This window comes from Bison bison, unplaced genomic scaffold (assembly GCF_000754665.1).
Source record: "Bison bison bison isolate TAMUID 2011002044 unplaced genomic scaffold, Bison_UMD1.0 scf7180017864215, whole genome shotgun sequence".
In the NCBI taxonomy this organism is placed as follows: Eukaryota; Metazoa; Chordata; class Mammalia; order Artiodactyla; family Bovidae; genus Bison; species Bison bison.
In genome coordinates, this window is record NW_011494787.1 from 11,775,197 (window position 1) to 11,788,523 (window position 13,327).

General features: G+C 34.8%; 1 protein-coding gene across 6 annotated transcripts in view; it reads left to right on the forward strand.

The window, feature by feature from the left end:
* Nucleotides 1-13,327, forward strand: part of STXBP5L (syntaxin binding protein 5-like) — a 335,496-nt gene that overhangs the window by 43,067 nt on the left and 279,102 nt on the right. For all 6 annotated transcript variants that reach the window (XM_010845396.1, XM_010845399.1, XM_010845394.1 and 3 more), the window contains exon 3: nucleotides 8,022-8,119. In XM_010845396.1, coding sequence (XP_010843698.1) covers nucleotides 8,022-8,119 — 98 coding nt within the window. The remainder of the gene's footprint in view (nucleotides 1-8,021; nucleotides 8,120-13,327) is intronic.

Here is a 13,327-nt window from a genome sequence, read left to right on the forward strand (position 1 = left end):
AAACTTATGACCAACCTAGACAGCATATTGAAAAGCAGAGACATTACTTTGCCAACAAAGGTCTGTCTAGTCAAGGCTATGGTTTTTCCTGTGGTCATGTATGGATGTGAGAGTTGGACTGTGAAGAAGGCTGAGCACCGAAGAATTGATGCTTTTGAACTGTGGTATTGGAGAAGACTCTTGAGAGTCCCTTGGACTGCAAGGAGATCCAACCAGTCCATTCTGAAGGAGATCAGCCCTGGGATTTCTTTGGAAGGAATGATGCTGAAGCTGAAACTCCAGTACTTTGGCCACCTCATGCGAAGAGTTGACTCATTGGAAAAGACTCTGATGCTGGGAGGGATTGAGGGCAGGAGGAAAAGGGGATGACAGAGGATGAGATGACTGGATGGCATCACTGACTCGATGGACGTGAGTCCGAGTGAACTCTGGGAGTTGGTGATGGACCGGGAGGCCTGGCGTGCTGTGATTCATGGGGTCGCAAAGAGTCGAAGACAACTGAGCGACTGAACTGAACTATTAGTCTTTGTGCCTGTATTCTTAAGTACTTACTTTATAATGCTTAAAACAATCTAAAATCATGTATACTGTAGTATGTAATGTGTTTCCTGTGAAATCACTATGACAGATTTTTTTTCCTCACTTGTGACCTTTGTAGTAGTCCATCTCTCTTTCTGTTCCTGGAGATAGGCAGCAACTGATTTGCTTTTAAGTCATTAGGGATTGTTTGAACATTATAGAAATAATTCCTCCCTTTCTTTCTTTGGCTGTCTGTCTCTCTCTCCTTTCTCTCTCTGAATCCATATACCCAATGTGTTTAACACATTGAAAGATGATTTGGGCAGCTGGGGCAAAGTTTAGGATTGAATTAATGACAGGCACATAAAAACTTAGAAAATGCAAATTAAAAAATGTAACATCAGGGGATAAAACATTTGTGAGGCAAAATAAGAGAGCAGTATTAATAGAGTGTTAACACTGACTGCTATGATTTGTTGAGAAGATGGAGATGTGGCAAGGGTGTTTGTATGTGTAATGAAGAGGTGGGAGAGAAGAATTTTTTTGGGAAGTCAGTTAATAGCAATATAAAAATGTCATTTTCAGACACATTAGGTAAATGCCAAAATAAATAGCAAAAAGATTAAAAAGTGGTTGCCTCTAGAAAGCAGGAAATGGGCAAAGGAAGGGGATAGATTATTTCTAATTTTCATGATATGTCCTATAGAATTATCTGACATTTTAAAATTATGTGCATGATTGAGTTTGATAAAAATAAAGCTAAAATGATGAAGAAAGAATATACAGATGTAAGATTTTAATGTTAAAAATCATATTTCTATTCTATGCACTTCCAAATATCTTATAAAATGGGGGTATATTTGGGATTTATCTTTATTTTTCTTGGTTATATACCCAGGAGGGAAATCCCTGGGTTATAGGGTAACTCTGTTTCACATTTTGAGGAAAAATGAGTTATTTGTCTTTTATTACTGAGTTGTAAGAGTTCCTTATTTTTTTCTATATAAATTCCTTGTTAGATATGATTTGCAAATATTTTCTCCCTTTATGTTTTTTTTTTTTACTTTCTTGATAGTTTCCTCTATAGTATAAAAGTTTTTAATTCTCACAAGGGTCAATTTATGTTTTTAATTTTATTGCTTTTGGTGTCATATTTAAGAAACCATTGCCTAATCCTAAGTCACTAAGATTTAAAAACGTGTACTTTCTTCTAAAATTTGTATAGTTTTGCCTCTTACATTTAGGTCTATGATCCATTTTGAGTTATTTGTATATATGAGTCCAACTTGATTATTTCGCATGTAGATATCAGTTATTGCAGTGTCATTTGTTGAAAGACTGTTCATTTCTCATTGAATTGTCTTAGCACCCTTGTCAGTAATCAATTAACTGAAAATGTGAACATTTATTTCTGGGATCTAAATGCTGTTCCACTGATCTAAGTGTTTATCCTTATGCCAGTAACTTATTGTCTTGATTATTGTAGATTCACATAAGTTTTAAAAATGGAATATATGAGTGTTCCAACTTTGTTCATCTTTTTTTTTTAATTAATTTTATTTTATTTTTGAACTTTACATAATTGTATTAGTTTTGCCAAATATCAAAATGAATCCACCACAGGTATACATGTGTTCCCCATCCTGAGCCCTCCTCCCTCCTCCCTCCCCATACCATCCCTCTGGGTCGTCCCAGTGCACTAGATCACTTTGATATTCTGGGTCTCTTGAGTACTCATATGAATCTTAGGATCAACTTGTCAAATTTTTGCAAAGAAGAAACAAACCAGATTTTTTTTAGGGGTTGCATTGAATCGGAAGATCAGTCTGGGGAGTATTATCACCTGAACAATCTTAAGTATTTTAATACATGTATATGAGAAGCTTTCCCTTTATTTAGGTCTTCTTTAATTTTTTTCAACAATGTTTTATAGTTTTTAGCATGTAAGCTTTATGCTTCTTTTATTCATTACTGAGTACTTTATTCCTTTGGTTGCTATTGTAAATGAAATTGTTCTCTTAAGTTTGCTTTGGGATAGGGTATCACTAGTATATATAGAAATATAATTTGTACATTAATTTTACAATCTTGCCTAATTTCTTTTTAGTTCTAATTTTTTTCAGTTATTTCTTAGGTTTATATGCACAAGGTCATGTCATTAGCACATAGTTTTAGTTATTTCTTAAAAAGTCTGGATGTCTTTTTTTTCCCCCCTCACCTAATTGTCCTGGAAAGGATGTAGAAGTGGCAAGAGTGGACACACTTGTTTCATTCCTGACCTTAGGGAGAAACCATTCATTCTTTAACTGATTAGTATGACATTAGCTGAGGGTTTATTGTACATGCCATTTATCAGATTGAAAAAGTTCTCTACGGTTCATTTGTTGAATGTTTTTTAATATGAGTGGGTGTGGATTTTTTGAAATAATTTTTCTCCATCTATTGAGGTGACCATGTGATTTTTGTACTATGTTCTATTGAGATAGTTCAGTTACTCAGTTGTGTCTGACTCTGCGACCTCATGGACTGCAGCATGCCAGGCTTCCCTGTCCTTCACCATCTTCCAGAGTTTTCTCAAACTCATGTCCATTGAGTCAGTGATGCCATCCAACCATCTCATGCTCAGTCAGCCTCTTCTCTTCCTGCCTTCAATCTTTCCCAGCATTCAGGTCTTTTCCAGTGAGTTGGCTCTTCACATCAGGTGGCCAAAATATTGGAGCTTTAGCATCAGTCCTTCCAATGAATATTCAGGGTTGATTTCCTTCAGGATTGACTGATTTGATCTCCTTGCAGTCCAAGGGACTCTCAAGAGTCTTCTCCAGCACCACAGTTTGAAATCATAAATTCTTTGGCATTCAGCCTTCTTTATGGTCCAACTCTCACATCCATACATGACTACTGGAAAAACCATAGCTTTGAATATACAGACCTTTGTTGGCAAAGTGATGTTTCTGTTTTTTCAATATGCTCTCTAGGTTTGTCATGGCTTTTCTTCCAAGGAGCAAGTATAGTTTAATTTTGTGGCTACAGTCACTGTCCACAGTGATATTGGACCCCAAGAAAATAAAGTCTGTCACTGTTTCCACCTTTTCCCCATCTATTTGCCATGAAATAGAAAATGATCATTTTCTGAATATTGGGTTTTAAGCCAGCTTTTTCACTGTGCTCTTTCAGCTTTATCACGAGGCTCTTTAATTCCTCTTCCCTTTCTGCCATTAGGGTGTGTCATCTGCATATCTGAAGTTATTGGTATTTCTCCCATCAATCTAATTGATGTGCATCATCTAGCTGGGTGTTTTGCATGATGTACTCTGCATATAAGTTAAATAAGCAGGGTGACAGTGTACAGCCTTGACATACTCCTTTCCCAATTTGGAACCAGTCTGTTTTTCCATGTCTAGTTCTAACTGTTGCTTCTATACATGCATACAAGTTTTTTAGGAGGCAGGATATGGTGGTCTGGTGTTCCCATCTCTTGAAGAATTTTCCACAGTTTGTTGTGATCTACACAGTCAAATGCTTTAGTGTAGTCAGTGAAGCAGAAGTAGGTGATTTTCTGAAATTTCCTTGCTTTTTCAGTGATCCAACAGATGTTGACAATTTGATCTCTGTTTCCTTGGCCTTTTCTAAATCCACCTTGTACATCTGGAAGTTCTCAGTTCACATACTTTTGAAGCCTAGTTTGAAGGATTTTGAGCATTACCTTGATAGCATGTAAGTTGAGCGCAACTGTGTGGTAGTTTGAACATTCTTTGGCATTGCCCTTCTTTGGGATTGGAATGAAAACTGACCTGTTCCAGTCCTGTGGCCACTGCTGAGTTTTCCAAATTTGCTGGCGTATTGAGTGCAGCACTTTAACAACATCCTTTTTGGGGATTTGAAAGAGCTCAGCTGGAATTCCATCACTTTCACTAGCTTTGTTTGTTGGGCTTCATAAGGCCCGCTTGACTTCACACTCCAGGATGTCTGGCTCTAGGTGAGTGATCACACCATTGTTGTTATCTGGGTCATTAAGACATTTTTTGTACAGTTCTTCTGTGTTTTCTTGCCACCTCTTCTTAATATCTTCTGCTTCTGTTAGGTTCGTATCATTTCTGTCCTTTATTGTGCCCATCTTTACATGGAATGTTCACTTGGTATCTCTAATTTTCTTGAAGAGATCTCTAGTCTTTCCCATGCTAATGTTTTCCTCTACCTTTTTCCATTATTCACTTAAGAAGGCTTTCTGATCTCTCTTGCTATTCTTTGGAACTCGGTATTCAGATGTGTATATATATCCTTTTCTCCTTTGCCTTTCATTTATCTTGTTTTCTCAGCTGTTTGTAAGGCTTCCTCAGACAGCCATTTCGCCTTGTTGAATTTCTTTTTCTTGAATTTGGTTTTGGTCACCACATTCTGTACAATGTTATGAACCTCTGTCCGTAGTTTTTAAGGCACTCTGTCTATTAGATCTAATCTCTTGAATCTATTTGTTACTTCCAATGTATAATCATAAGGGATTTGATTTAAGTTGTACCTGAATGATCTAGTGGTTTTCCCTACTTTCTTCAATTTAAGTATGAATTTGGCAATAAGGAGCTCATGATCTGAGCCACAGTCAGCTCCTGGTCTTGTTTTTGCTTACTGTATAGAGCTTCTCCATCTTTGCCTGAAAAAATATAATCAGTGTGATTTTGGCATTGACCATCTGGTGAAATCTATGTGTAGTATTGTCTCTTGTGCTGTTGAAAGAAGGTGTTTGCTATGACCAGTGTGTTCTCTTGGCAAAATTCTGTTAAGCTTTGCCCTGCTTCGTTTTGTAATCCAAGGCCAAACTTGCCTGTTACTCCAGGTATCTCTTGACTTATGCTTTTGCATCCAGTCCCCTATAATGAAAAGGACGTCTTTTTTTGGTGTTTGTTCTAGAAGGTCTTGTAGGTCTTCATAGAACCATTCTACTTCTTGTTTTCAGGCATTAGTGCTCGGGGGCATAGGCTTGGATTACTGTGATGATGAATGGTTTGCCTTGAAAATGAACCCAGGTCATTTTGTCATTTTTGAGATTGCACTCAAGTACTGAATTTTGGACTCTTGTTGACTATGGGGGCTACTCCATTTCTTCTAAGGGATTCTTGCCCACAGTAGTAGATACAATGGTCATCTGAATTGAATTCACCCATACCCATCCATTTTAGTTCAGTAATTCCTAAAATGTTGATGTTTACTCTTGCAATCTCCTGTTTGACCACTTCCAGTTTACCTTGATTCATGGCTCTAACATTCCAGATTCCTATACAGTGTTGTTTTTTACAGCATTGGAGTTTACTTTCACCACCAGACATGTCCACAACTGGATGGTGTTTTTGTTTTGGCTCAGCCTCTTCATTCCTTCTGGAGCTATTTCTCTGCTGTTTTTCAGTAGCATATTGGACACCTACTGACCTGGGGGTTTCATCTTTCAGTGTCAGATCTTTTTGCCTTTTCATACTGTTCATGGGATTCTTATGGCAAGAATGCGGAAGTATTTTTCCTTCTCTAGTGGACCACGTTTTGTCAGAACTCTCCACCATGACCCATCTATCTTGGATGACCCTGCATGGCATTGCTCATAGCTTCATTGAGTTACACAAGACTGATCCTTGTCATGATTTTTCTTAGTTTTCTGTGATTGTGGTTTTCATTCTGTCTGCCCTCTGATGGATGAGGATAAAAAGCTTGTGTAAGCTTTCTGATGGGAGAGACTGGCTATCAGGAAAAGTGGGTCTTGGTCTGGTGGGCAGGGCCATGCTCAGTAAATCTTCCACTTTTCTGCTGATGAGTGGCTTGCTAATATTTTGGGGACGGAATTTTATATCCATATTAATTAATAATTAGTGGTCTTTAGTTTTCTTTTCTTGTGATGACTTAGTTTCCAGGATCAGGGTAATATTGGCCATAAAATGAATTGGGAAGTATACCTACCTCTTGTTGTTTGTTTTTTTTTTTTTTGAGAGAAACTATATTCTGATTATTGTTATCCACATTGATCTGCATGAGAATTTAGAGTATCTTCCTCTTGACAATTTTGTTTATAAGTCAAAACAAAGACAATTGAGAACGAAGAGGGAAACACCTCAGTTAAGGATCATGAATAGAAAGTGGGTTTTGTTGCTAAGTATATTTTTTGCCAATTTAGTTGAGAATTCTTTGGAGATTATAGAACAATAGTTCGTTGGTTAAAGACATTGTGGTATATTCATACTATAATGAGCTCTACAATCTTTAAATAGGTTGAAGAACATCTAAACGTATTGTTTTGTGGAAATATTTCCATAATATGCTATTAAGTAAGAAAAATACAGATTTGGTTATATATTAATATGCTTTTGCATATATGTTCTTACATGCGTTAAAGGAAAATGAGGAATTATGCAATGAACTCTACTTTGTTTTATCTGGGGAATGAATTTTAGATAAACTGCATGCTATCTTTAATCTTTTCATCTTTGAATATTTACAAAAGCAATATATTGTAAAAATATTTCCATTAAAAGTAGTTTTTGGACCACTAAATATTTGACTGAACAAGATATAGAATCTCTTTTTTCCTGACTTATGTGGGTTGTCTATTTTTTTTTAAAGGTTCTAGCATATTTCGTTTTGAAATTAATTAATCTAATATTGCATATTCCTTTTTTACATGTTAGTCTTGTCTCTTTTGTCATATTATGAGCTCTTTATATTTTTCTTTTCTTTCTTTCCCATTGTGATATTATGAAACCTTTCAAACATACAGTGGAGTTGAAAGAATTATACTGGAATACTCATATTATTTATATGTTATACCATTTTATGAGTTTTGACTAAAGTATACACATGTAAAATTCAAACCTTATCAGAATATAGAATATTACCTTCACTTAGTAAAGTTCCTTTATGCTCTTTCTAGTCAGTTCTCCTCAAGTCAACCACTTGTCAAACCAAGTGATCAAAGTCAAAACCAGTTCTGATTTTTTTCACCATAGGTTAGTTTTGCTTGTTTATATTATATTTGTAATCATACTATACCTACTCTTTTGTGTATTGCTTCCTTTACTTAGCATAATGTTCTTGAGAATCATCCATGTTTTCGTTTCTGTCATTAGTTTTTATTATTTAATTGTTGAGTTATTCTATTGTATGCATATACCACAGTTTTGATGTTTGCTTCTCTTGTTTGTCATTTGAGTTTTTTCTAGGTTGTTAAAGCTGTTAGGGGTGTACTTACACCAATTAATATGTGGACATATGCTCGTTATTTCCTTGGTTACATACATAGGAGTGAACTTTCTAGGTCATAGGACAGGTATATGTTTAGTTTTTAAAGAACTGCAACATGTTTTTCCAAAGTGTTTGTGATTTAACACTCCTGCCAACAACACTTGGTGGTCTTTTTTATAAAACTAAATAATTATTTTAGTCATTCTGCTGGTTGGATAGTGGTATCTTGTTGTGACTTTAATTTTTATTTCCCTGATGACTATTTTCAGTATTTTCTCTTTCAGACAGTTCGGCATGGTTTTCCTTATCAGCCTACCACATTAGCCTTTGATCCAGTTCAGAAAATCTTGGCTATTGGGACGAGAACTGGTGCTATACGAATGTATCCTTAATTTTTGGTTCATTATTTACTATATTAATGCCAATTAAATTTCCTTATTCAGGTAAGTGAAATATTTATGACCAAATAAATTTTATTGTTTCTTTAGACATGAGTAACCCATGTCATCAAATTAATTGGTATATTTTTAATGTTTGTGAGATAAGTATTCATGTCCCTTTTAAAATCCTTGATATTGGTGATTTGTGTTTTGTGTTTTTTCCCTGGTTAGTCTAGCTAGAAGCTTATTAACTGTACTGATTTTCATAAGAAGCAATTTTTGGTTTTATTGTTTTTCTGTATTATTTTCCTATATTTTATTTCATTGATTCCTGATGTGGTCTTTTTTATTTCCTTTGTATTGATTAATCTTGGGATTCATTTTATCTTCTTCTTCTGGTGTTCTAAGGTGAAAACTGAGGTCATGGATTTGAGAAATTTCTTCTTTTCTAATATATGCCTGTAGAGTTATAAATATCCTCCCAGATTTTGTTTTAGTGTCATCCCAGTTTTGTAAATAAACTTTTAAGATAATTATAGACTTGTGCAGTTTTTAAGAAGTAATATAGAAAAATCCCATGTACTTTTTATCCGATTTCCCCCAATAGAAATATCTTAAACTATTAGTATACTACTGCTGTTGCTGCTAAGTCGCTTCAGTCGTGTCCGACTCTGTGCGACCCCATAGACGGCAGCCCACCAGACTCCCCTGTCCCTGGGATTCTCCACACAAGAACACTGGAGTGGGTTGCCATTTCCTTCTCCAGTGCATGAGAGTGAAAAGGGAAAATGAAGTCGCTTAGTCATGTCCGACTCTTAGCGACCTCATGGACTGCAGCCTATCAGGCTCCTCCGTCCATGGGATTTTCCAGGCAAGAGTATACTACTACAACCAGGAAACTGATATACTCAAGGTAAAGAGCATTTCTATCACTGCAGAGATTTCTCATGTTGCCCTTTTAGAGCCGCATCCTTACCCTCCAGTTCCCTCAGCCTCATCTTTGACTCCTGACAATCACTTGTTTGTTCTTTGTTTCAATAATTTTGTCACTTTAAAAATGTTATATAAATGAAATCATACTGTATGTAACCTTTTGAAGTTTGCTTTTTTCACTCAGCATAATTCTCTGAAGACTCATTGAAGTTGTTGTATGTATTAATAGTTGAATTTTTTTGTTGTTGAGTAATGTTCCATGGTAGGGATGTACCACAGCTTGTTTAACCTTTCACTTGCTGAAGGATATCTGGATTTTCAGTTTCTGATTATGATTAAAGCAGCTATGAACATTTGTGTACATATTTTTGTGTGAACATAAATTTTCATTTCTCTTGTGTAAATGTCCGGGAGAGCAGCTGCAGGGGTTGTGCAATAGTTGCATGTTTAGTTTTATGAGAAAATCCCAAACTGTTGTCCAGAGTGGTCATAACATTTTTATTCCCACCAGTAGTATATGAGTGATTCTGTATCTCTATATCATTACCAGCATTTAGTGTTACTGTAGCCATTCTGATCATTTTCTGGTGATGTCTCATTATGGTATTCTTGTATATTTTAGATACTAATCTTTTGTCAGATATATGATTTGCAATTATTTTCTTCAGTCTTTTTCTTTTGTTTGTTATTTTATTTTTAAACATTTAAAAAAATTTAAGTAATTTGTAATGTATTAGTTTCTGACATACAGTAAAATGATTCATATATATATCTTTTCTATTCTTATCCATTATAGTTTATTACAAGGTATTGTATATAGTTTCCTATGCTGTATGGTAGGACCCTGTTGTTTATCTGTTTTATATATACTAGTTTGTATCTGCTAATCATAAACTCCTAATTTATTGTTCCCCTGTCTATCCCTTTTAGTAACCATGTTTCGTTTCTATGACTGTCAGCCTGTTTCTGTTTTGTAAGTAAGTTCATTTGTATCATATTTTAGATTCCACATATAAATGGTGTAATATGATATTTATCTTCTTCCAGTCTTCAGCTTATCTTTTCACCCACTTAATCGGACTTTTAGAGTCCAGTTTATCAGTTTCTCCTTTATAGATTGTGCTGCTTTGATATCACCTTTTAGAACTCTTTGTCTCACTTTGTATCTTATTTTCTTTTTTTTTCTAAATTATAGTTATACATTTTATATTTAAATACAGATTCCTTTTTGAGTGAACTTTCTATTTGTATTGTCTTGTTTGCTTTTCATAGTAGGGTAGTACTGGATTCATAAAATGAACTGAGAAAGGTTCTCTCTACATCTGTTTTCTGGAATATTTTGTATAAAATTGGTGTTAATTCTTTCAATGTTTGTAAGTATTTTCTAATGGAGACCATGAGATTTTATATTACAGATTCACTTTTTAAAATTAGTTATAGGACTACTTTAGCGTTCTATTTTATTTGGATAGTTTGTAGTCTGTCTTACTAGTGGTTTGTAAATTTTTATTGATTTTTTTTTTGAGGAACTAGCTTTTGTTTAATTGCTTTTGTTTTATTCTTTCCATTTTATCCTGAATTATCTTTAGTATTTCTTTGAGCTTATTTTGCTATTTTTTCCTAGTTTTTTGAAGTGGGAGCATGTTATTGATTTGAGAATTTTCATTCTCTTTTCTAAGGTGTACATTTAGTGTTATTAATTATCCTCCCAGCACAGTCTTAACTATTTCCACACGTTTTGATATGTGTGTTTGAATTTTCAGTCAGTCATATGTAGTTTTAAAAATTGTCTTTGAGACTTCTTTGAATCATCAATTACTTAGAAGTATTTTAGTTAAATGGCAAGTGTTTAGAAATCAAAAACAAGAAAATTTCCAGCTTTGACTCCATTATGATCAGAAAACACACACTTTATGATTTTAATTCTTTTAAATTTGTTGAGATTTGTTCTGTGGCCTAGGATATGATCTTTCTTGGTAGATACTCTATAGACTATGGAAGAACATGTGCATTCTTTTCCTTCTGAGTGGAATGCTTTATATTTGTCAACTAAATACTGGTTGATTGTGTTGTTGAGTTCTATATTCTTGCTAAATTTTGTCTGGTAATTCTTGTCAAGTCCCTAGAGTAGAGTGAGTTAGGAACTCCAACTCTTAATTATGGATATAATTAGAAATCTGTTTCTAGCTTCATTAGTTTTGGCTTTCTGTATTTTTAGGGTCTGTGGTTTGGTATGCACACATTTAGAATTGTTATACCTTCCATGGATTGACCCCTTTATCATTATGTAATGTTTTTACTCATCTCCAGTAATTTTCTTTGCTCTGAAATTGACCTTATGTCATGTTAGCATAGCTACTCGTACTTTTTAAAAACAAATTAATGTTTACATGTTATAGCTATTTCTATCCTTTTACTGTAAACTTATGTCATTGTATTTGAAGTGAGTTTATTGTATATAGAATATTGTTTGATTATTTTCTTTCTTTTTTATTGAGATATAATGGACATAAAATGTTATCTTAGGTTCATATATACAACATAATTATTCAGTATCTCTATATATTGTGAAATGATCACCACAATAAGTCTAGTTAATGTGTCACCACACATAGTTACAAAAACTTTTTTTCTGATGAGAATTTTAGAGATCTACCCTCTTAGCAGCTTTCAGTAGAGTAATATTAACTATAATCACCATGCTGTGCATTACATCCTCAGATCTTATTTTATAATGAAAGTTTGACCTTTGGAGCGCCTTCATCGATTCTGCCCACCCCACACCTCTGAACTTGGCAACCACCAATCTGTTCCCTATTTCTATGTGTTCAGTATTTTTGTTTGTTTGTTTTAGATTTCTGTTTTTTAGTGCGAGTGTGTAGTATTTGTCTTTCTCTGACTTGTTTCAATCAGCATAATGCCTTTGATGTCCATACATGTTGTCACAAATGGCTAGATTTCATTCTTTTAATATGGCTGAGTAACATTCTGTTTTATGTCTATGTATATCATATTTTCTTTATCCACTCATCCATCAGTGGACAGTTAGGTTGTTTCTATGTCTAGGCTATTGTAAAATAATTCTGGAGTAAATATGAAGGTACAGATATCTTTTTGAGTTAGATTTTCATTTCCTTCTGATAAATACCCAGAAGTACAATTGTTGGATTGGGTGGTAGTTCTATTTTATTTTATTATCTTTTAAAAATATTTAAAATTTTGTATTGCAGTATAGTTGATTAACAATGATGTGTTAGTTTCAAGTGTACAGCAAAGTGATTCAGTTCTACACATATACGTATCTGTTCTTTATCAAATTCTTTTCCTATTTAGGTTATTGAAGCATACTGAGCCGAATTCTCTGTGCTATACAGTAGGTCCTTGTTGGCTAGCTGTTTTATTTTATTTATTTTATTTCTTTTTTTTAATTTTATTTTTAAACTTTACAATATTGTATTGGTTCTGCCATATATCGAAATGAATCTGCCACAGGCATACATGTGTTCCCCGTCCCGAACCCCCCTCCCTCCTCCCTCCCCATACCATCCCTCCGGGTCATCCCAGTGCACCAGCCCCAAGCATCCAGCATCGTGCATCGAACCTGGACTGGCGACTCGTTTCATATATGATATTATACATATTTCAATGCCATTCTCCCAAATCATCCCACCCTCTCCCTCTCCAACAGAGTCCAAAGGACTGTTCTATACATCAGTGTCTCTTTTACTATCTCATATACAGGGTTATTGTTACCATCTTTCTAAATTCCATATATATGCGTTAGTATACTGTATTGGTGTTTCTCTTTCTGGCTTACTTCACTCTGTGTAATAGGCTCCAGTTTCATCCATCTCATTAGAACTGATTCAAATGTATTCTTTTTAATGGCTGAGTAATACTCCATTGTGTATATGTACCACTGCTTTCTTATCCATTCATCTGCTGATGGACATTTAGGTTGCTTCCATGTCCTGGCTGTTATAAACAGTGCTGCAATGAACATTGGGGTACACGTGTCTCTTTCAATTCTGGTTTCCTCAGTGTGTATGCCCAGCAGTGGGATTGCTGGATCATAAGGCAGTTCTATTTCCAGTTTTTTAAGGAATCTCCACACTGTTCTCCATAGTGGCTGTACTAGTCTGCATTCCCACCAACAGTGTAAGAGGGTTCCCTTTTCTCCACATCCTCTCCAGCATTTATTGCTTGTAGACTTTTGGATCGCAGCCATTCTGACTGGCGTGAAATGGTACCTCATAGTGGTTTTGATTTGCATTTCT